The 22,977-nt window shown below is 34.5% G+C and overlaps 1 protein-coding gene and 1 long non-coding RNA gene across 4 annotated transcripts in view; one reads left to right on the top strand and one right to left on the bottom strand.

The window, feature by feature from the left end:
* Window positions 1–22,977, top strand: part of CWC27 (CWC27 spliceosome associated cyclophilin) — a 185,198-nt gene that overhangs the window by 91,058 nt on the left and 71,163 nt on the right. For all 3 annotated transcript variants that reach the window (XM_034656283.1, XM_034656282.1, XM_034656281.1), the window contains one exon: window positions 3,670–3,773. In XM_034656283.1, coding sequence (XP_034512174.1) covers window positions 3,670–3,773 — 104 coding nt within the window. The remainder of the gene's footprint in view (window positions 1–3,669; window positions 3,774–22,977) is intronic.
* Window positions 12,826–22,977, bottom strand: part of LOC109489644 — a 61,224-nt gene continuing 51,072 nt past the window's right edge. Inside the window, exon 3 of the long non-coding RNA XR_002142689.2 lies at window positions 12,826–12,907. This is a non-coding gene — a long non-coding RNA (uncharacterized LOC109489644). The remainder of the gene's footprint in view (window positions 12,908–22,977) is intronic.

Here is a 22,977-nt window from a genome sequence, read left to right on the forward strand (position 1 = left end):
TAACATAATAAAGAAATATACCTACATCACAAGCAATCCTTAACTGTAGTGCTATTTTAAACATGATCTAAATAATAATAGCTACCATCTGTTGAACATGTATTCGGTGCCCAATATTTTAAATATCTTACCCCCATCTTACAGTTGAAGAAACTGAGTCTCAGTTAAGTAATTGTTCTTAGGTCGCTCAGATAATAAGTGATAGAGTTAGCCTTTAAATCAGGACTTTCTGAATTCAAAGTTAATCCTTTTGATTATTGTGTTTTACTGCTTCTACAACAGTATATACTGTCATTGCCTCTCATATTTTACATACTTCAGATTACTCTCAGAACTAGTTTGTTCAGCCATCATGCAGTATTTCCTGTTCAACTTTCAAAATAATCTTTTCCTCAAAGACCTTAGTGTTCAGAAAACATCATCTAAATTTCTGAATTACTTACCAAATTAAAAATTTTTTTAAATAGTATAATAAAAAGTTAATGGTATTTAGTGGATAGAGCAAAGATGTGGTTGCTATTCCCTGTGCTCATATAACTTCAAGAAATAGAAAGTAATTACATTTATCTGAGGAATACCTAATGAGAGCCTAAACTAGGCATTGATGCTGAGTCAAGAGGAGTAGTTATATATGAGAGAGACTGGAAAATGACATACTTCGACAATGATTCAGTGAAAGGGTGGGGGAACAGTCCCAGAGGAAGTTTAAAGTCTGGTCATTAGGAGGAAAGTGGCTCCACAATCAAATAGAGACTTCCGGAAAAGGAACAGATTTGGGCAGGGAGGAGATGACTTCAAGTTTGAACATAGTTTGTAATTATGCAGCGTCTAGCCTCCGCTATCCATCTAGATCTGGTTCCTTAAAATGTGGCTAGTTTGAACTAAGATGCCCTGTAAGTGTAACATAGATACCAGAAAAAGAATGTAAAATATCGAATTAATATTTTTATATTGGTTGTATGTTGAAATAATGATATTTTGGACATATGAAATTACTGAGTTAAAATAAGTTATTAGGGATGCCTGGGTGGCTCAGTGGTTAAGCATCTGCTTTTGGCTCAGGTCATGAGGGATCAAGTCCCACATGGGGCTCTTTGCTCAGTGCAGAGCCTGCTTCTCCCTCTGCCTCTCCCCCCACTCATGCTAACACTCTCTCTCTGACAAATAAATAAATAAACTCTTTTTTAAAAATTAAAAAATAAATTATTAAAATTAATTTAACCTGTTTCCTTTTATCATTTTTTTAATGTGATTCCTAGGAAAGTTAAAATTGCATATATGTCTTACCTTATATTTCTGTTGGACATCACTAATGTACATGGAGATTTGTAATGGGTAGTTAGAAATGCAGGACCAAAAAATCAGACAAAACATCTAGATTTGGAAATAACATATATAGAAGTGATATTTGATGTTATAAGGTTAGATAAAAATGCTAGTATACAGGGCATGGAAATGAGAAAAATGCCAAGAATTATAGGCTGAGAACAGAACAAATAATTAAGACAATAAGAATTACAGAATCAAGACTCTAAAGTGGTACACAGTCTGGTTAGAATAGAATTTCCAGAAGGAAGGAGTGGGTAATATCATTGAATGATGGAGAAGCTGAAGAGGAAAAGAAAGCCTGAGAAAAGACCATCGAATTTGGTTGATTCAGAAGCAGTTTCAGTAGAGTGTAAGAAGGATAGATTGCAAGAGATAAAGAAGTTCAAGGTTGAGAAAGTAGACTCTATACATAAACTGTTCTTTCAGGAAAGGAGTCCACTGGTGAAGATAATCATCACTTGATTGGAGCAGAGTCCAGGGAAATTTGAGTATATTTGTTGGCTGAATGAAAGGATCAGTGAAGGAGTGCTTGGAGTTGTAAGGAAGAGAAGATAATTGCTATAGGGCAGTCCTAATGTACTGGATCCCAAACCTGAATGCATATTGGAATTACCTGGGGACCTTGTTACTGGGACAAATTCCCAAGCAACATCTCACAACTAACAAAATAATATTCTCTGGAGGTTTGTCTCCTGGAGTATGTCGTGAACAAATTCTTCTAGGTGATTATAATATACTCGTAAGGACAAACAAGTCAAGAAAATTAAAGGTGCTGGTGAGGATATCAGTGAAATAACTGACCATATCATCTGGAATGGTTAGAGAGCCAGGTGGGTCAGAATAGGGCTGATGGATCCTGAACTATGAAGGTGTTGGCTTTCATTATAACATAAATGAGCACAGGTTCAATAGGAATGAAAGACTGAGAAACTTAAAACTGTAGTAGATTTTGATCAGAAAGGTAAGTTTCAGAATTCAGGATCTTGGAGGCCAAGCAGATAGAAAATATAGCTATATGTGTTTGATGTGGAAAAGTGGTAAAAAGAACTGAGTTGTGCACATTGTAAGACCTATCAGTTTGGTAACTGATACAGGACATTGTTTTAAAAGGGGAGGAAAAGTATAAGATTTGGGGATCAAGAAGAAGCATTGGGGGAATGAAACATGAGAGACTATGGACTATGAGAAACAAACTGGAGGCCTCAGAGGGGAGGGGGGTGGGGGAATGGGATAGATCGGTGATGGGTAGTAAGGAGGGCACGTATTGCATGGTGCACTGGGTGTTATACGCAAACTAATGAATCATCGAGCTTTACATCGGAAGCCAGGGATGTACTGTATGGTGACTAACATAATATAATAAAAAATCATTTAAAAAAAAAAAAGAAGAAGCAGCACAAAGGTTGAATCAGTATGGAAATGTTTAAAGATTCCACAAAAGCTTGGCTTGGTTTTCTTTTAGACCTTTTCCAAACTTGTTACCTACTCGGGTTTACAGTGTTCTTTGAGTATCTGTTATCCATTCCAGCTTTTACTGAAATAGGGTGGATGCCTGACATTCACAGATATGAAATGCAAAGTTTTGACTGGCCACAAGTGACCCTATGGTTCATGTCATGGGTACCAAGCACATGAATGTGAATTTACCCTAAAACTGGCTTGTAGAAACTAGTCATGTAACGACTTGTGGTGAAGTCAGTATTTACATCTCAGTTTACCTTTAATATATGACTGTATTAATCATCAGAATACCACAGCCTGCTAGGTTTCACAGAAGATGAAATTATTTGTCAAATTGTGGTATCAAATGAGTTAAAAATTGAGTTTTTAAAATTCAGCTTTAACATTTTAGCACTGCACCTAGCATGTAATTGCTTGATAAATGGTAGTTACTGGCGCCAGTTCAGGAATTAATCAAGTTTTAAAGCCACATCTTTTTGTGTATATCCAGGTTTAGAGAATAGAATTTCTATTAAAATTTTGCTTTGATTCAGGATCTCTATGATTTATTAAATTGGAACTAGAATGTTAAATTCACAGCTGAATTAGAAGAACAATGGGTCATTTCTCACTTATCTATTCTGTTTGATACATTTGAAAGGGAGTATATTTTACAGGTAATTCATATTATATTGCTATTATGAAAAATTGGAGCTTTTAAAATAATCCTTTAGCTATGTTTCCATACCACAATAGACATGTAAGTAACAAAATGTATTACATTATTTATTTTGTTTTTCTTAGAGATTTAGTGTACCTGAAAACCAATAATCCTGTTTTTGCTAAACAGTTTTCTCTCTGAGTGTATTATATATTTACATAACTATTTTTGCTTTATAGTGACGAGCTCAGAAAAGAAGCAAGACAGTTAAAGCGGGAACTCTTAGCAGCAAAACAAAGAAAAGTAGAAAATGCAGCAAAACAAGCAGAAAAGAAAAGTGAAGGTAAGAAAATTTATCAGGTTTTTATTTTTACTTGGTGCATTTCCTTCTTCCTTCCATCTCCTCTTCCTTTCTTTTCTCCTCTTTCCCTCCTCCTTCCATCCTGAGTTTTGCTTTTTTTTTTTTTTTTTTAATACTTTCTTTGGATAGTTCACCAATAAAATTTCTAGCTAGGGCTTTGTCTGAGAAGTAAATTCAGGCAAACATGATCATAACTATTATTCTAAAAAGCTTAATGAAAACTAACAGACTTGACATCAGACAAAAGTTAAATGCCATAACACATATCTAGGAGTGCAGAAGAATATAATATTCATTTTTTATATTGTATACCCTTTAAAACATTAAGTAAAGCATTTAGGCCCTATGTTTGGGACTTTTGTAAACATTTGTGCATTGGTTTGAATAGTATGAAATATAAAGTCTTGTGTTTTGTTTGTTTATGTTAAGACACTGAAAATCTAAAATACTAATAAAGCTAATCAAAAGCCAAAAAATAATAATACCCTGCTATTTATACAGGTTAAATGTGTTCTTCATTTTACTATGATTCTTATGAAGCTAAAAGAGCTTGTAAAACGCTCTTTCACTGAGGATCTTTAATTTAAAACTGTTTCAGCTATATGGGGTGCCTGGGTGGCTCAGTCGTTAGGCGTCTGCCTTCAGCTCAGGGCATGATCCTGGCGTTGTGGGATCGAGCCCCAGATCAGGCTCCTCTGCTGGGAGCCTGCTTCTTCCTCTCCCACCCCCCCTGCTTGTGTTCCCTCTTTCTCTAGCTGTCTCTCTCATTGTCAAATAAATACATAAATAAATCTTTAAAAAAAAAAAAACTGTTTCAGCTATAAAACATGTAATGTCCAATTTCCAAATTAACAGATTGGAACCCTCTGTTTTCTTTTCACAGTAATAAATTACACTGTAGATTCAGTGAAAATGATGAGAAATTTTATTGTTAGCTTTAATAATATATACTAAATTTGGCTTAACACATCTGCTTTATGCATACGTCTTCTATATTATCCTGCTTTTTGGATACCAAGAATTGCTTTTATCTACCAGGTTCTATAACAGTTTACTTGGAGATATATCAAAAAATAAGATGCCACATCTAGCCTTAAAGATTACATATTCTAATACAGAACAGTGGTATAGCATTTAGCCATAGGCATTAGTATTCATTTTAAGTAGCAAAAGTAATACCACATAACTATCTAAAGGATATAGTTCTTAGATTATTTGCACCATATTCCCCATTGATATTATAGTAAATAAAGGCAGGCACTTAATGAAGAATTCAAAGTCACTGAAATATATTTGAATGAAACTATTAAAAAATTAACTCACAATAATGACACAAATTATAAGCTGAATTTAAAAGAAAGGATAAACTTACATGTGACTAGGTCATGTAGGTAAAGTATAACCCAGAACAGAAACAAGCTATATTGGCAATACTGAGATTTGAAAGAAGTACAGTGAGGCTTATTTTATTTTTAAGTTAAGACATAATTTTCTCATTTTAAAATGAGAAAGCATTTTATATATATGCATTTTAAATATTTGAAAGTAATTCCTTTCAACTAGAAAAAGCTTTTACTTGAACTTTTAATTCATTTTTGAGCTAATAAATATTAGTATGCCCGTGTGTCAAGAACCATGCAGGGCCAGAGGTATGAAGTTGGCAATAGATGGATGGTTCTTGCCTTTATAGTTTATGATCTAATAGGAGTGAGAGAATTGGAAATAAATAATTACTGTAATAGTGCTCTACAGTTAAGTCTTATATTAGATATAAGCAGTGCTGTTTTAACTTACTGATCTGCCTTTGAAATATTAAACGCAATTAAAGAAAGATTTGAATTGTAGAATGATTTCTTAACATGAAAGAATCTTCTAGAGCTGATTTCAGTCTATTTATGAGAAAATTAGCCGTGTTAAAACTTTTTTATGCCATAATTAGAGAATTACATTAGTAATTACTTTTCTGAATTTAATGTTGCTTATATCTTCTAGAAATACCTGGATTTTCCTTAAATCTGAATGTCAGTTAAAATTAGCTTCCAAAAAATGTGGGGCATTTTTAAATTTTTGATTGTTTTATTTTTAAATAATTTTAGACCTATGGAAAAGTCAGAGAGTTCCCATATACCTTTAATGTTAAGGTCTTATATAACCATAGTGCAATGATTAAAACCAAGCAATTAATGTTGTTACATTACTTGCATTTAGTCATCACGTCTCTTCTTAGTCTCCTCTAATCTGTGACAGTTTCTTAATCTTTTCTTGTCTTTCATGTCCTTGACACTTTGAAGAGTCCTGGTTATATATTTTGTGGAATGTCTTATGTGAGTTTGTCTGATGTTTTCTCATGATTATATTAAAATTATGCATATTTTTGGCAAGATTGCCACAGAAATGATATGTCCTTCCCAATGCATTATAAAGTTACCTATTGTCTTTTTAGTCATGATACTACCTGGATCACTAGTTTAAAGTAGTGTCTGTTGAACTGCTACACTCTAAAGTTACTCTTCTTCCCTTTGAGATTTTGAGTATTTGGGGGAAAAAATACTTCGAGACCGTCTGTCCTGTTTCTTTTCAAACTTTCCCCCACTAATTTTAGTATCCATTGGTGGATCTTGCCTATAGGCAAGTTACTTACTGTCACGTTCTAATGGTGAGTTTTCTTTTCCCTAATTTGCACTATTTTTATTACTTGGAATTCTTCTATAGGAAAGATCTCTATTTATGTATTTACTTACTTATTTACTCACTTATTTACTCATATCAATTTGGGCTTGTGAATATTCACTTTATTCTATGTGTTATGATCCCAAACTATCATTATTTATTTTGCTGTTCATATAGTCCCAGAATTGGTCATTAGTAGTTTTTCAGGTTGGCTCCTGTGTCTTTGCAACTTGCTGTCAACTTCGAGCACATTTTTACTTTCAAACACAAGATGCTTCAGGTTGATCTTGTGTTTTTCCCTCTCCGGGGCTGAAATCAACCACTTCTTCAAGAAATTCTGGTTTTCCATTGTATTTGGCACTAAGAAACCAAGATCTAGGCACTGAGTCAGTCTTTTTATTTTGATTCTTATAATTTGACAGTGCTATTAGGAGCAGTATTGTTTTATCACCATCTTATTAGAATGCTGAACAAAATATGCTTTTAGCCCCTCTCTGTGGTGCATTATGAATTACCTTTTTCTTGGAATTGTATTTCCTCTAAACTTACTTGACCTTTTTAAATTGACTAGTATGGCTGATGCTAGAAAATTGTTTATTATGAAAGATATGTGAATTTCAGTAAACACTACATTTATTTGAAATTCATATGTTACTGTGGAGTTTTTAAGTCTAGTTTTCCTTCTTGCCCCATGATTAAAAAATGACACCGTGAGACATCTCACTGCACAGCATTTTGGAAACAAAGTAGAATTTTAAGCATCCCTGAATGTCAGAACTTAGCCTGTCTTCCCAGCTGAAAGATATTCGATGGTTAGAACTATATAAACTCTGGGAACAGATCCAAAGGTTCTCATAAGCATTTTCATAGTAAGATCATCACAGGGAAAGAAGCTGAAAGTATTATTTGACTTTGGCTCTGTAACTTCATACATCAGCCGAACCTATTCAGAAAGGTTTCTTGATTGGGCTATATGGCTGCATATCTGGCTTTTATAAAACATCTTCTCAAAAAGTAAACAGGAATTTATTAAGATTTTTAAGTCCACTTACTAGCAGTGAAGTTATTTAAGCCTGTGTGACTCCATTTTCTTACCATAAATCCAGGTAGAAAATGCTTTGTGTACCCTTCAAGGTTCTTGTAAGAAGTAAATTAGATAATGAAAAGACCTTTAATAAATTCATAGTGCTATATAAAAATAATTTTAAATTTGTAAGGAGAAAAATATAGCTATTTCTGGTTCCATTTTGTCCTGTACAAATCCTACAAATGGAAATTTTGAATTTTAATACTGTGTTAGTTGCAGTTAAGGCCTGTAATCAATATAGCTAAATATAAATACAACATAAATAAAATTTCAAAATATATATTCCTTTCACATGCTTTCACAATTCCATTTTATAATCATATTCTTTGTTAAAAGGGTTTATGTGTGAGCTTGTCTACATGCTGAAGTAAAGCATCCAGTAATATTATTTCCTGACTTTATGAAGTTATCTGTCTAACACTTGCTGACTATTGCTAGTTCACTTTAGAATTTAATGTAATATCTTCAGATTAAAAGTAGTGGGAAGAAATCCATCAGAACAAAAAAGCTTTGTATTCTAATGCCTGTGCATTAATCCACCCAGTGGATTAATGCACTTGTGTGAATGGAGGCCTTGTGTGAATGGAGGCCTCCCATTTAGCATTTAGCCAAGTGTTCTAATAGGTATGATACTTTACTGGGGCTTCTGTCATCTTAGGAAATCTCCTTTGATCAGAGAGTAATCTTCCTTTGGTTTTATAATCTTTACCCAGTTTCTTGGGCCAGATCCTTAGCCAGATTTGTATAGACAAACAGGAATTTATATTCTAACTACAGTTGTACTTCTAAATCTCTTATCTCACCTTGGGCAAGTTACTTTAAAATCAGGACCCGTCTATTTCTCTCTGTATAAATTATAAGATAAATAAAATGTGCTATTCCTATTTTTATAATTTTTACTGTTAAGTATTTTCTTTTTATTAATTCCTTCAAATCCATTATGACAGAAAATAAAATATTTTTGTTGTTTTTACATCAGTAAATACTTTGGGCCCCATGCAGCTGAACAATCCTAATTATTTACTATTTGATATTACCTTATTGTGGTGATAGTGCCATGGGCATGGGCACATGTCCAAACCCATCAGACTATACATGTCCAAACAAGTGTAGCTCTTTTATATACCATCTATGCCTCAACAAAGCTTCCCCCCCAAAAATATTAATCCATAACCCAGAAATCTCCTGACATCTCTGCCCTAGTAAGAAAACATACACTTAACAATTGAGCCAACCTATTGATCTTTTGAAAGCCAATGTAAAACAGAGCATCTCTATGTAGTAAAAATGTATATAGGACCATCCATTTTCTCTTCAATCTTCCCAGGAGAGCTCAAAGTCTGCTATTCCTTATATCACAAGGATAGTGTCAGGTAACAAATACAATTATACCTCTATATAAGAAAAGCATTACATAAATATAACCTCATAATTTTTGTCATTGGTTTGCCATCTAAATATGTTTAAAGGCTTCAGATAATGTATTTTAAAAGGTTTCACTAAATGAAAGAAACAACATCAAGGAATAAAGCCATTATTTTAGTCTACAATTAGAATTTTTTATGATAGCGTGAAATTTGACTCTAAAATTCAAAACAGGTTGATTTCTCAGTTGAATACAGAGTCTGCAGTAAGTTCTAAGACCCCAGTTTAGGTAAACAAGGAATGTAGTATTTTACTTTAGATACCTGCAACATCAGAAGGGATGTACTGCAGAACTATCCTATTTACAGCTGGGGAGTCTCTTTAGTCCCACTGTAAATCATCCCGACCTGTGCATAGGGTTTTCATACCAGTTTGAATAAGATTGGTAGTTAATCGGAGATAGAGTTGGCTTCCTATATTGACTCTGTCAGGTTCTTTAATAAACTATATAATCCTTTTCATTAAATTATGTCTCTAAGTCCTTTTTCCAGGTTTCTTTGAGTTTCATCATATCAAAACTAGTACCAAACTGAACGTAGTCACATAGGGATACAGGTTTGGGCATATTCTCTAATCAGTTTTACAGAGGTAAGGTATCAGATCCTCTTTGCAAAGTTCAAAGCACACAGTACCTATTTTCTGACTAGTGCCAGAAATTAGAGGAGGAAGGGCAGTCTGAGCTTATAAATCAAGAAAGAATTTTAAAGCCTCTTCATGAACGCATCCCAGGGGTGTTGTGTACCTTTCAAATTTCACCAGGCCATTTCAAGTTTCATCAGACTCTCTTTTTGACACTGGATTAAGTCAGACTAGGGTCCCACAGGCTTGATAGGTTGTAAAACTATATAGTTTTTGACTACTTTTCATCTATCTAACGTATGATATTAAACTAGCTTAATCTTGGTTTTTATAAGAAACAGAAGCTCTTTTGGAATGTTAGCTCTGTGTTGTGCCTAGTACCATGTAGAATTCATCTCTCTCACTGAGCAAACTGGTACTTTTTTCCAAAGCACTTAACTTCCTTCAGGTATTCGAGTCATCATTTTCTTCTCGGAGGCTATAAGTATCAAGCCTATTTTTCCCATAGTCTACTCTTAATCTTTATGCTAATTTTTAATGTTATTTTACATAGAAAAGTCAGAGTATATTTGCAATTGACTGATAGAAAACCTCTCAGGCCAGCCATCAGTAATACTCTATTTATTCTTATTTTGTGCATGGTACTAATAAATTGATTATCCATTCTAAGTTCAGAACAGAGGAAAGAATAATAAAAGTGAGGGAGAGTACCCTTTTAAAGGGGAAATATTATGGTATATGACGTATACCTCAAGAATTAGAAAATAAATAAATAAATAAATAAATAAGCAAAAGAAAAGCCAGGATAGGGGCTGGCCTGTGGATCTTGCTAGCCCACTATTTTATTGGACTTAAACAAAATTAAAAATAAAAAAAGTGAGAGAGAAAGGCACAGCTAGGGACATTCATTCTGGCAGCAGCAAGAGGTGATAGCCGACCACTTGACAGTAAGTAATAAAACACAATAACTAATAGGAGTGGAATATTATGGATTTGTTGTACTTCATTCTACTTGGAGAGCATGTTTAAATTAAAGTTACTGATGCTCATTCAATTAAGAAAAGTTTAGATGGTACTTATTATCGTTTAATAAGGCAGAGATTGGGCAATGATTCTAACCTAACTGGTAAAAAAAATTTTTTTTAATGATTTTACTCAATTAAAGATAAAGATTCTCTTTTCTGAAATATTCAGTTATATCGAATGCTTCATTTCTTAGAAGTCCTAGAAAAATAAATAAAGACTCCCTCTGTAGCCAGGATAATCAGTCTCTAAAGTAAATTTTTATTAAATACATGTCACTACCTTCAGGTGCCAGAAAGCATGCTATATTTTTAAGAACGTCTTTCAATAATATAATTTTAAAAATAGTGAAGACTTTTAAAGGCAGAGAGCAAATGTAAAGGTGTGCATGCCCTCATATCTAGACCAAGAATTTCATCTCTTGACTAAGACTAAGTAGATGATCATTTCTAATTTGAGAGTCCATGAAGTACATTGTTCTTTTTTGGACAGTCCATCTCCAACTTTCTCGCTAGCCATCATGAGCAAATCCTGTTGGGCTTTACTTTGAGAATCATACATTATGGGCATATTTAATTTTATGTGCAATGAAAAATTAACTTTAACCAGTCCTCCTCACCTGTTGTTTTTTTTAATGAGCCAGTGTGTTAGGGGTATCTCTTTGCAGCCCTTAACTGTCTCTTTAAAAAAAAGAAACGCTGTATCATTTCTTCCAATTATAAGAGTAATGTACGTCCTTTGCAAAAATATGAGAACTGTAGAAAAGCATAAATGATAAAGAGAAAGATCACCCCATAATACTTCTGCCAAAAACAACCATGGTTAACTATATGATACTTGTTCTTCACGACTTTTTTATCTTCATGCCAGAAACACACATGTATTGTTTTCCGTAATGTTATTTTATCATAAACTTGTTTGTAATATGCTTTTTAAAAAACTTTGCAAGTGAAATTGAGATAACTCTTAAATGGACAACCTGATTTTAGGGGTTTTCTTCCTCTTAATTTTCTCATATCAGAGGGATATAGACGAGGATGGATGTAAAGATGGTATAAATGTAGTTTAAAGGTAAAAAGTTCCCACCGTTTTCAGCTCTAGTGTTTAGAAGATATGAGGGCACTGACACCCAGGGACTCCATTTCCACTGCTGATGGACATTGTTTATACCTCTCATGAATTAATACTAAACAACAAAAAAATACTGATTAACATTGGCTGAGGTAGCCTGTCACCTCTTCATTTCTCAAGTGACCAGTGATAAATCTGCAGGGAAACATTCTAATCAATATTGAGAGCATGAACTGAAATAATTACAGATTTGTCCTCTTTAGAAAGTAGGAGACGAAGGGTCTGTCGGTGTATGCACATTTTGTTTTTTATTTTGTTTTGTTTTGATATTTAGATTGTCTCAAGGGGAGAACTAATATCGTCATTAAAATTTTGATTATAACCAGCATTCTTATTTGGGAGTGGAGTTGTTAACTATTCCAGATTGCTGTCAAGACCTTATTTTAAGTGAGATGTTTTTCTTTTATATGACATTTTATGACGTTTTGCCAAAAATGACATCAAACATATAATTCATTTGAGTGCTGAGTTTCTTCCACATCTTGCAGCACTTAATCAAATTTGAAAAAGATAATCTTTTTACAACTTCGGAGTGTAAACCTGTGAATATGTTGCATTAAAACTTACTTTGGACAGTTTAATCTGTGTGGTATTAGGTTGATTTTTTTTAAACAATTAATGGAATATGCTGACAGTTTCTGGTGGTTATGTTTTCAAAATTCTGCATATAAACTCCTGGCAGACGGTATGGATGCAGCTTTTGAGTATTTGTAATTCTTCATGCAAAAAACATAATCCCTAAATTATATTAATAGCTACAATAAAGAATTTGAAATGCCAGAAAGGACGAAGAGAATAAAGAAGTTCTCAGAATGTCAAAAGATGTCAAAATATTGAGAATCTTGAAGACTATTTTGAAGTATAAAAGTAGTTTATATTGATTTAATGGCCATACAAGTATGCTTATTTAAAGCATTATGCTGCAGTATGTTTAAATGGTGAAAGTGGACTAGCCTTAAGGGATGTCTTGAGTAACAGAAACTCTGATCTTGACTGTGCTCTATTTACAATGAATACTTCTATGCAGTTATCATAGAGTTTTGGTCCTGAAAGGAGCATCCAGCTCTACCCCTTCATCATATACATAGAAGGCCAAAGGCCAACCAATTACGGGGCTTACCCAAAATCACACAGCAAACTCAAGTCCTCTGGCTTCCACAGCTCTGTTCTTCAACTTGATCCAACCTTGAGGAGATACAGTCTGTAAAATTTTAATTGGTATTTATTAAAATCTACTTTGGTTTTGGTGAGAATAATTGCTTCTAAAACCCTTTCTACAAACCTAGAGTCTTTTAAAAAGCACATTATTGTCATACTTGTTTCTTTTCAAAGACTAAGCATGTAGTTTTGCAATGACTGGCAAAAAATGTAAATGTTATAGAAAATGTTAATTTCTGGCAATATGGCAGACTAAGAGTCCAAACTAATCCTCCCACTGAAAACAACTAAAAATGTTGGATGTAATATAAAAACATTTTCTCATATTATCCTAGGAACTTGCAAAACAAACAAACAAGAAACCAACCAAACAAACAAAATAAGAAATACCCAAACCAGGGAATAAGTAAAGATGTGAATTAAGAGAATAAATGGAACACTAGGTCAGTCTTACAAATACATAGTATAAAACCTAAGGGTTTCTCAAGGTAGGGGGTTTTTAATTGAAGACTATCCCATATAGTTGGGAGCCCAAATATCCTTATCCTTTTTGGCAGGGAGAATTAGAAATAAGCAGAATCATCTTACCCCCATCAAAGAACTACAAGGCAAACTGCTTGTCTTGAATCGTGGTACTAACTATCTGGGGACAAGAGCATTTCCTAGGGACTCTAGCCACAAGAAAGTCTCCTCATCACTTTAAAGCCCCAATTCATCCTGCCTGGGTGGCCTCAAAATCCCCCAACCAAGAATTTACTTGGAAACAGTCCTGGATCCTTAGTGCCCCAAGAACTCTGATACAAGCAAACACAAATCCTTTCAGGAGAAACCTACGTTCATTCACTGTACTCAAAAACAGTTCAGAAGAAAATGAGTAGCTTTGAGTGAAAACACACACACACACACACACACACACACACACACACCATACACACAGAATACAGGTACCTGAGAAAAAGCTAATAGGAAGAACAGACAACAGAATCAGACTCACAAATTCTTAAGTTTTTATTTAGACACTAAATGTTAAATAAGTATATGTAATACATTTTAAGATAAGAAATATTTAAAAGTATATGGAACAAGAAGATTTTAAAACTAACTTAGGAAATTTCCTAGGAATGAAAAGTATGTAGTAGTTGACATTGAAAATTCAGTAGTTTTTATAGCAAATTAGACATAGCTAAAAAGAGCACTGGTAAACAGAAAGATAGAATTGAAAAAATTATATGGATTTTAGCCCAAAAAGAGATAGGAGACCTGGAAGAATAGATAAAAAAGGATCTAATAAATCTAATCAACTTCTAGAAGGAAATCAAAGGACAAACAAAGGCAATATCTGAAGATCTGATAGCTGAAAACTTTCTGTAACTAATGAAAGAGATCAATTCACAGAGTGAAGAAAAACCTAAAAGAGGATAAATAAGAATAAATCCAGATGTACACACACCATGATAATATTCAGAGCATTCAACACGAAGAGACCTTAAAAGCAGACAGAGAGAAAAGACATTACCTTTAAAAAAGCAAAAGCTGGGGCACTTGGGTGACAAGCATCTAACTCTTGATTTTGGCTCAGGTCATGATTGTAGGGTTGTGAGACTGAGCCCTGCATTGGGATCTGTGCTCAGCGAGGAGTCTGGTTGAAATTCTCTCTATTTCTATCTCCCTCTGCCCCTCCTCCGCTCATGGGGGGGGGGGCAAAAAACCATAAAGAATAAAAAATAAATAAAATAAAATAAAAAAGCAAGTGCTGATTTCTCAACAGCAACAGGTATGGGCATTGGACAGAATATTATCTTGAGTGTAGTGAAGGAAGGTTTTCTTCAGGCAAAGAAGAACATACTCTGCTACCTACATACCTTCACTAAAGGAAATTCTAAAGGACATACTTTAGGCAAAAAATAGGTGAGCTCAGATCAAGATCTGTACTGAAAAGACAAAGGAACATAGTAAATAGTAAATATATGAGTTTATCTAAAGAAATACTAAATGAGTAAAATAATAATGTCTTGTGCTTAAAATAAAGATAAAATTAACAAAAATAGCATACAAATTTGAGAAGCAGGTAAAAGGAGTTCGGAAAAGTATTCTTGTATGAATCCTTGTTCTGGAAGAAGCTAGAGATACAAATTAACTTGAGACTGCAACATATTAAATATCCACATTAATATTTTTAGGAAGACTACTAAGAGGACAGGAAAAGAAAGAGATGGAATTAGAGGGGAGAATTCAATCTGAAAGGGGACAAGTAAGAAAAGAAAAAGACATGCAGACTGAACAGAATTTTAAAAACAACAGTGCAAAATAAGATAGGAGTAATAAAATATATATCTATCGGTAATTATATTAAAGTCAAACGCTTCACCTAGAAGAACAAGACTATCAAACTGGGCTGAAAAACAAATTCAATCATATGCTACTTACAGGAAAAACATAGTAAATATATTGGACAATTGCATCTTTAAGGCAAAATGTATTATTATGGCTAAGAGGGCTTCTACGTAATAACAACATCTTCACTTTGCCAGGAAGATTTAATAGTCTTAAATGTGAATGGACCTAGTAAGACAGACTCAAAACATATGAAGCAAAATTGATAGACTTATAAGGAGAAGTGAACAAGTCCTTCTTATTAGATTTTAATACACTTTTCTTAGTAACTGAGTAAGCTTTATAAAAAATTAATAAGAACATAGACAATTTGAACTACACAGTTGATATCATGCACAGAAACAGAGTGTGGTCCTCAACAGCTTCAGAATACACACTTTTCTAGCGCTCTTGAAACTTTTATGGAAAGTGGCCACGTAGTGGGCCATAGAGAAAATTAGAAAAATTTCAGAGGATTGTTTTCAAAACAACTACCTTCTGACAAAATGCAGTTATTAGCAATTAATAATTGATTTTAAAGTTACTGATTTCCAAATATGTTGATGTGGCTATAGCAACACTTAGAAGGGAAATTATAGCTTTAAGACTTATATTTCAGGAAATTACTGGAAACATTTCCCATGTAAAAACGCTTAAAAAAAATGCAGGCAAAATTAACCCAAGAAAGTAGAAAGAAGGAAATAATAAAGAGCAGAAATCAGTAAAACAGAAAACACTTGTTAGATCGGGGTTACAATTATAATAACCAGTAATATAGCTTTTTAGTCCCTTACACATAGTAGATAACCAGAAAATTGATTTGATTTTGTTTTTTTAGACGTTTGTCAATTATTCTTTACCAGATGTCCTTCCAATCCAGAGAAGGTAACTACTTGTTATGTACAAGAACTACTTGTTATGCCATATATGGAAGTTTCTATTAATACAGCTAGTTCTATTAGTCACAAAAGAAGTTACTATTAAAAAGAGAGTGGTAGGGAGAAGCAGACAGACAGACACTCAAAAAATACAGTGTTTAAGTAATACTGGGGATTATTTCTCTCCTACAAAAGGGCGCAGGTATGAACCCTTCACAGCTAGCAGCTCATTCAAAGACCCAAGTTTCTTTCTTTTTTTTTTTTTTTTAAGATTTTATTTGTTTATTTGAGAGAGAGAGAGTGAGTGAGTGAGAGAGCACATGAGCAGGGGCAGAGGGAGAGGGAGAAGCAGCCTCCCCTGCTGAGCAGGGAGCCTGACATGGGGTTTGATCCCAGGACCCTGGGATTAGGGCCTGGGCTGAAGGCAGATGCTTAACCAACTGAGGCATCCAGGCGCCCCACCAAGTTTCTTTCATTTCGTTTTTCTGCGATCTCCTAGGATGTTTTCATAGTCCACATGACTGAATCTGGCCCTTTGCTGAAGCTTCATATCTGTGTTCCAGCAGGAAGGAAGGGGAAAGCATAAATACCAGACAAGTGGCTTCATCTTGAAGATGAAGATGACGCAAAAGTTGCACACAGCAGTTCCAGTCATATCATTGTATCTTGAATCAGATGCCCAGATGCCTAGCTGTAAGAAAGGCTAAACTACATTTGGGTGGCCAAGTGCCTAGCTAAAACTTAGTGTTGGGGATTGGAAGGGTGGGGTTTGGTTCTATGACTAAAATTTAAAAGGGGAGAAGGAATTCAGGGAGAAAATTAGCAGATGCTATTACATAATATAAAGAGGTCTAAGAAGAATCAAAAAAGCAGTGGTTCATTTGATCAGGAAAACTTGACCAAGTATCTGAGCCATTTTTAAGAGATGAGTAAGATTTCTCCGCAAAATGCATGGCAGTAAGTAGAGCAATAGTTGAAAGAGTGCCTTGCAGGGCAGAAGTCATAACTGATTCATCTCGATATGCCTGGTATTTGACATGGTGATGGGGCAAAATACAGGTATTCAACAAGTAATTGCTGAAGGAATGAATGAAATTAACTTTTGTTTAAATGGATAATTATGTAATTTATAAGCTAAAAGAAAAAGAAAATAAGAATGAAGAGAACTAAAGATTATATACTTTTTTGAGCATGAATCCATGGTAAAATGAAGAGCACATATGAACAAATAATGAACAAAGTAATTTTAGATGATAAGGGCTATGAAAATAATATGTAACAGGACAAAGTGATATAGTGACTGGAGGACTACTTTAAATTGAGTACGTATCAGAAAGGACCCAGTCGGGGCGCCTGGGTGGCACAGCGGTTAAGCGTCTGCCTTCGGCTCAGGGCGTGATCCCGGCATTATGGGATCGAGCCCCACGTCAGGCTCTTCTGCTATGAGCCTGCTTCTTCCTCTCCCACTCCCCCTGCTTGTGTTCCCTCTTTCGCTGGCTGTCTCTATCTCTGTCGAATAAATAAATAAAATCTTTAAAAAAAAAAAAAAAAAGAAAGGACCCAGTCAAGAGACAGACTCCACAAACGGTAAGGTGAAAATAGAGAAAATATTTTAGCAGCCTTATTGATGAATAAAGTGAACAATTTGATGTGTTTTGACCTATGTATATGCCTATGAAACATTCACCACATCAACACAGTGAACATATTCTTGAAGGCCCAACATGTTCTCATGCTCCTGTGCAATCCCCTTCTCAATCCCCAGGCAACTACTGAAGTTCTTTCTATCACTGTAAAAGTTTGTATTTTCTAGAATTTTATTTAAGTAGAATCGTATACTATATGTACCCTTTTTTGTGTGTCTTTTTTTTCACTCAGCGTAAGCATTCTGAGATTTATCCATGTGGCTGTGTATATCAGTAACATTCCTTTTATTACTAAGTAGTATTCCATGATGTGGACACTCTACACGTTTTTATGTGGCCATATACTTTACTCTTGGGTAAAGACGTAGAACTGGAATGGCGAGGTCATGTGATAGGTTTAACTTTTTTAAAAACTGCCAAACTGTTTGGAAAACAGGTTGCCCCATTTTACATTCCTACGAGTAGTGTATGAGGTATTTTAGTGCTCCATCCCCATTAACACTGGTACAGTCACCCTTTATTTTTTTTTAAGATTTTATTTATTCATTTGAGAGAGAGAGAGGGAGAGGGAGGGAGAAAGCACAAGTCAGAGGGAAAGGGAGAAGCAGACTCCTTGCTGAGCAGGGAGCCTGACTCGGGGCTCCATTCCAGGACCCTGGGATCATGACCTGAGCTGAAGGCAGACGCTTAACTGACTGAGTCACCCAGGCACCCTTAGTTACTCTTTAAGTTTAGCCATTCTGATAGTTTGTAGTGTTATCCTGTGGTTTGATTTGCATTTCTATAACTAATAGTGATGTTGAGCATCTTCTCATGTGCTTATTTGCCATCTCTGTATATTTTTTGGCAAAGTATCTTCTCAAATCTTTGCCCATTTTTATTATGTTGTTATTTGCTATTGGATTTTGAGTTCTTTATATACACTGGATACAAGTCCTTTATCAGATATATGATTTTGCAAATGTTTTCTCCCAAATAGTGGCTTCTTTTTCATCTTCATACCATTGTCTTTCAAAAAACAAAACTTTTCCATTTTGATGAGGTCTAATTAGTTTGCTTTTTTCATTTTTGGATTGAATTTTTGATGTTGGATCTAAAAAATCTTTGCCTAGCCCTAGGTCACAAAGATCTTCCCCTATGTATTCTTCTAAAGATTTTACAGTTTAAGATTTTGCATTGATGTGTATGATCCATTTTGTGTTGTTTTTTGTGTATAGTGCGAAGTATGGGTCAAAGTGTGGTTTAGTCATAAGTGGCTAGAGACAGTGAAGCAGTGTTAGGAGACTTCTCTTTGGCCAGGTAATTTGAACTAGAACAACTAGGAAAGCTAGACAAATATTTAAAATCTTTTTAAAAAAAAAATCTTTAACACATTGGAGAACTAGCAAGAGAGTAAAGTATTTCAGGGCCAAGAGCCAGTAAAGAATGCAGGTCTAGGTTTTGGGGCAACTCTTCCCTTAGGAAAATTTGCTAAATTCAGAGGGCATAGTGGTGAAGCTAAAAGGTAATGCATTGCTTTTGATAGCCTCGTAAGGAGATGGGACAGAGAGTAGACTCCAGGACCTAGAAAGGCGATGTTTGTGAATGCTTTGGCTCTGGCTCTTTACTGGTAAATGTTAACTGGAAGTGGACGGGCCTCTATACGTATACAGCTTCAAATCATCTCAGTTGGATTAAGGTGATCTTGGATTGCTAGTGCCTTTATATACTGGCAGAAGCCAATATAAATCATCACTGAAGGAAAGTAACATCATTCTAGGCACTGTATTTTTCTATAAACAATTTGGCAAATGCAGTATCTGACCTACACTAAAAAATAGGCAAGAGACACCTGGGTGGCTCAGTCGGTTAAGCGGCTGCCTTCGGCTCAGGTCATGATCCCGGGGTCCTGGGATCAAGTCCTGCGTTGGGCTCCCTGCTGTAAATAACCAATAACAATTTTTTAAAAACATAATTACAGATCCCACAAACACTAAAAAAAGCTTTCAAGACGATCTGAACAACTTTATGCTATTAAGAAATATTGTACCTTACTAAGACTAACCTAAGAAGTAGGATTCTAAATGTTACTTCTAACTTAGAGAAATCAAATCCCTAATTTAAGACTCATACATTATACCAATCTCACAGAAACTCGACTAGAGAATAAAAAAGGAGAGAACACATTATTGTTCAATTTATGAAGTGTGTACAACCTTGGTAAGAAAACCTGGTAGAAACATTTCATGAGAAGATAATTATAGACCAACCTTCATAAATTCTAAGCAAAATACTAGTATATCAAATGAGGCAGTATTTTCAGTGCATAATGCATTTTTACAAATTTGGATATATTCCAGGAATGCAATTTTGACTTAAGATTCAAAATCAACCAATATGACTTACATTAATAGAATCAAGGGAAAAATCATTTTATCATCTTGAGAGAAGGAGAAAGAGCATTTTATAAGATTCAACAGGTGTTCATGATTTTAGCTAAAAATTCTAGCACATTAAAAATAGGACTGTACTATTAAGGGTATCAAAAAAACCCAATAGCAGATATGCAAAATGATATGATGATACCGGGCATGAGATAAAGATGCACATTATAATCTCTTTTATTCAGCATCATTACATTCTTAAAGATTTACAGGAGAACCTAGCTGGTATAATAAGGCAAGAATTAGAATTGAAAAGGTTTAGAAAAGAAGAAAACAGTAAAGATGCTGATTTTCCCCAAACTTCTGCAGTTTCAGTGCTGTTTCAATCAAAATCCAACAGGTTCTGTAAAACCTGATAAGCTGATTCTAAAACGTATAGGGAAATCCAAGTAACTAAGAGAGTCGTAAGGGAGATGAAGACGGTGACAAGTGTATGTCATCTGTTATCTTATAAAGTTAAGTAGTTAAGACAGTGTGGGATTGGTACAATGACTGACAGATATGGGAAATAGAACAGGAAGCCTGGCAAGTTGGCCCTGCAGAGTAATGAGGAAAGGAGAGTCCTTTTAGTGATGGTGTTGGAACTATTGGATTATTAATTTGAGGACAGAAAAACATCTTACATCATACATAAAAATCAATTCCAGATAGACCTTTAGATGTAAATGTGAAAAGCACAGAAGTAAAACTTACAGAAAAATAATTTAGGAGAATGTCATTATGACATTGGTATAGAGATATAAGGAATAGGACACAAAAAGAATTAATCATAAAATGTTTGCTTTGTGTTATTATGTTAAAATTAAAACCTTTGTTCATTAAAGACACCCTGAAGTGAATGAAAAGGCAATGGAATGAGAGGATATTTACAAGAGAGCCAGAAGATCTCAAGAACTATTATTAATCAATGAGAAATATAAATAACAACAAAAAAATGGACAAAAGACTTCAATAGCCACTTAACAAAATATCCAATGCCCAATAATCCTAAAAAAATTTGCTCAACCTCATGTGTTCAGGAAAATGCACATTGAAGCCAATACTACACACACTCTCCAGAAGAATGACAATGTCCCTTGTTACTGAGAATGAGGAACATTGGGACTCTTACCCTCTGGTGTTAAGAGTATAGATTGATACAAGCACTTAAGAAAACAATAGGCATTTTTTGCCAAAATTAAAAATTCATAAACTACCCACTGATTCTACTCTTTCTTTGGTAAATAGCCATCAGAAATGTATGCAATGTACAAGAATGTTCATGGTAGTATTATCTCTAGCAGCCCAAAACAAACAAAACAGCACAAATACCCATCAATAGTAGAATGGCTAAAAAATGTAATATATTCATAGAATACTATATACCAAGGAAAATTAAGACCTATAGTTACACACAAAAGAAATGTATGAATTCATTTATATAAAATGAAAAAAATAGGCAAAATTAAGTAGTATTTAGTAACACATGCTGAAGTGTTACTGTAAAGTAAAACTATAAAGAGAAGAAAGAATGTGATTGTGATTGTCACAAAAGGTAGTATAATGGTTGCTTTTGTCCCAGAGGAAAGGTTAGACAGTAGCTAGGATGGGCAGCACAGGTACTTCTACAGGACCAACAGGTTTGATTTCCTGACTTGGCTGTTTACTTTGTGATACATCATTGAGCGCTACATTTTAAATCTGCCCTTTTCAGTACTGGCATTACTTTTACAATAATGCAATATTAAACACACACATACAAAGGCAAGAGATCCTAACAAAGAATTAAAAACTCTGTCCTTGAAATACTTTGATCCTTTTGGTTTCCAACTATGTGTTATTTCCACACTCTTCTCAACAGCCTTCTGCTGTCAGCCCCCCTAACCATCATCACCGGGCTCAGTTTCATGACAGCTACAACAATAGCAACTACCATTTCATAAATACTTACCAGACGCCAGGCTCTATATTAGAAGATTTATTTATATTACTTAACTTTGGGGCACCTGGCTGGCTCAGGCAGTAGAGCATGCAACTCTTGATCTCAGGGTTTTGAGTTCAGGCCCCTCACTGGGCATAAACTTTACTAGAGAGAGAGAGAATTACACTTCACACAGTGACCCTATATAGATGGACATTACTATCCCCATTTTACAGATAAGAAGACTGAGGCTCAGAGAGATTAATTTTGCCCATTTCACACAATTACGGAGCTGGAAGACTCTGAACATTTGGGTCTTTCCATTTTATGAACCTGCAAAAGAAAGTCTGTGCACCCTCTACTTTTTGCCTGCTTATCTGGAGGTTCTTAGAAGTTTTATTCTCATTTCTTCTCACTGATTGAGAAAGAGCACAGATCAAGTACCATTTTCTTATACCTCTGTCTGTCCCTTTTATACAATATCCAAATAACCCAACTTAGATGTGCCCGCTAAAGATTTTCCCTTTCAACAATGAAATTATATTTTATAGGGTAATTTTACAAGATTTTCCATGTTAGCTCAACTCTTTTCAAAAATTTACTGAAGAAGCCAAGATATAAAATCAGGAGAATGCTATAGTTCCTTTTGGTGGCAGATAACATTACAGGATTCCAATTTTCAAAAACCACTGAGGTATCATGGTTAAAAGTATAGCCTTTGAAGGCAGAAAAATCTAGGTTTGAGTATTAGCTCTTCCACTGATATCTTTCTGCCCTTGGATAAATTATATAACAAAGATGTGTATTTCTTAAGGTTCTTGATCACAACCAATTAAAATTTAAGCCAAAGGATGGGATATTGAGATAGCACACAAAATGGAACACAGCTGAAT

This window comes from Ailuropoda melanoleuca, chromosome 3, assembly GCF_002007445.2.
Source record: "Ailuropoda melanoleuca isolate Jingjing chromosome 3, ASM200744v2, whole genome shotgun sequence".
In the NCBI taxonomy this organism is placed as follows: Eukaryota; Metazoa; Chordata; class Mammalia; order Carnivora; family Ursidae; genus Ailuropoda; species Ailuropoda melanoleuca.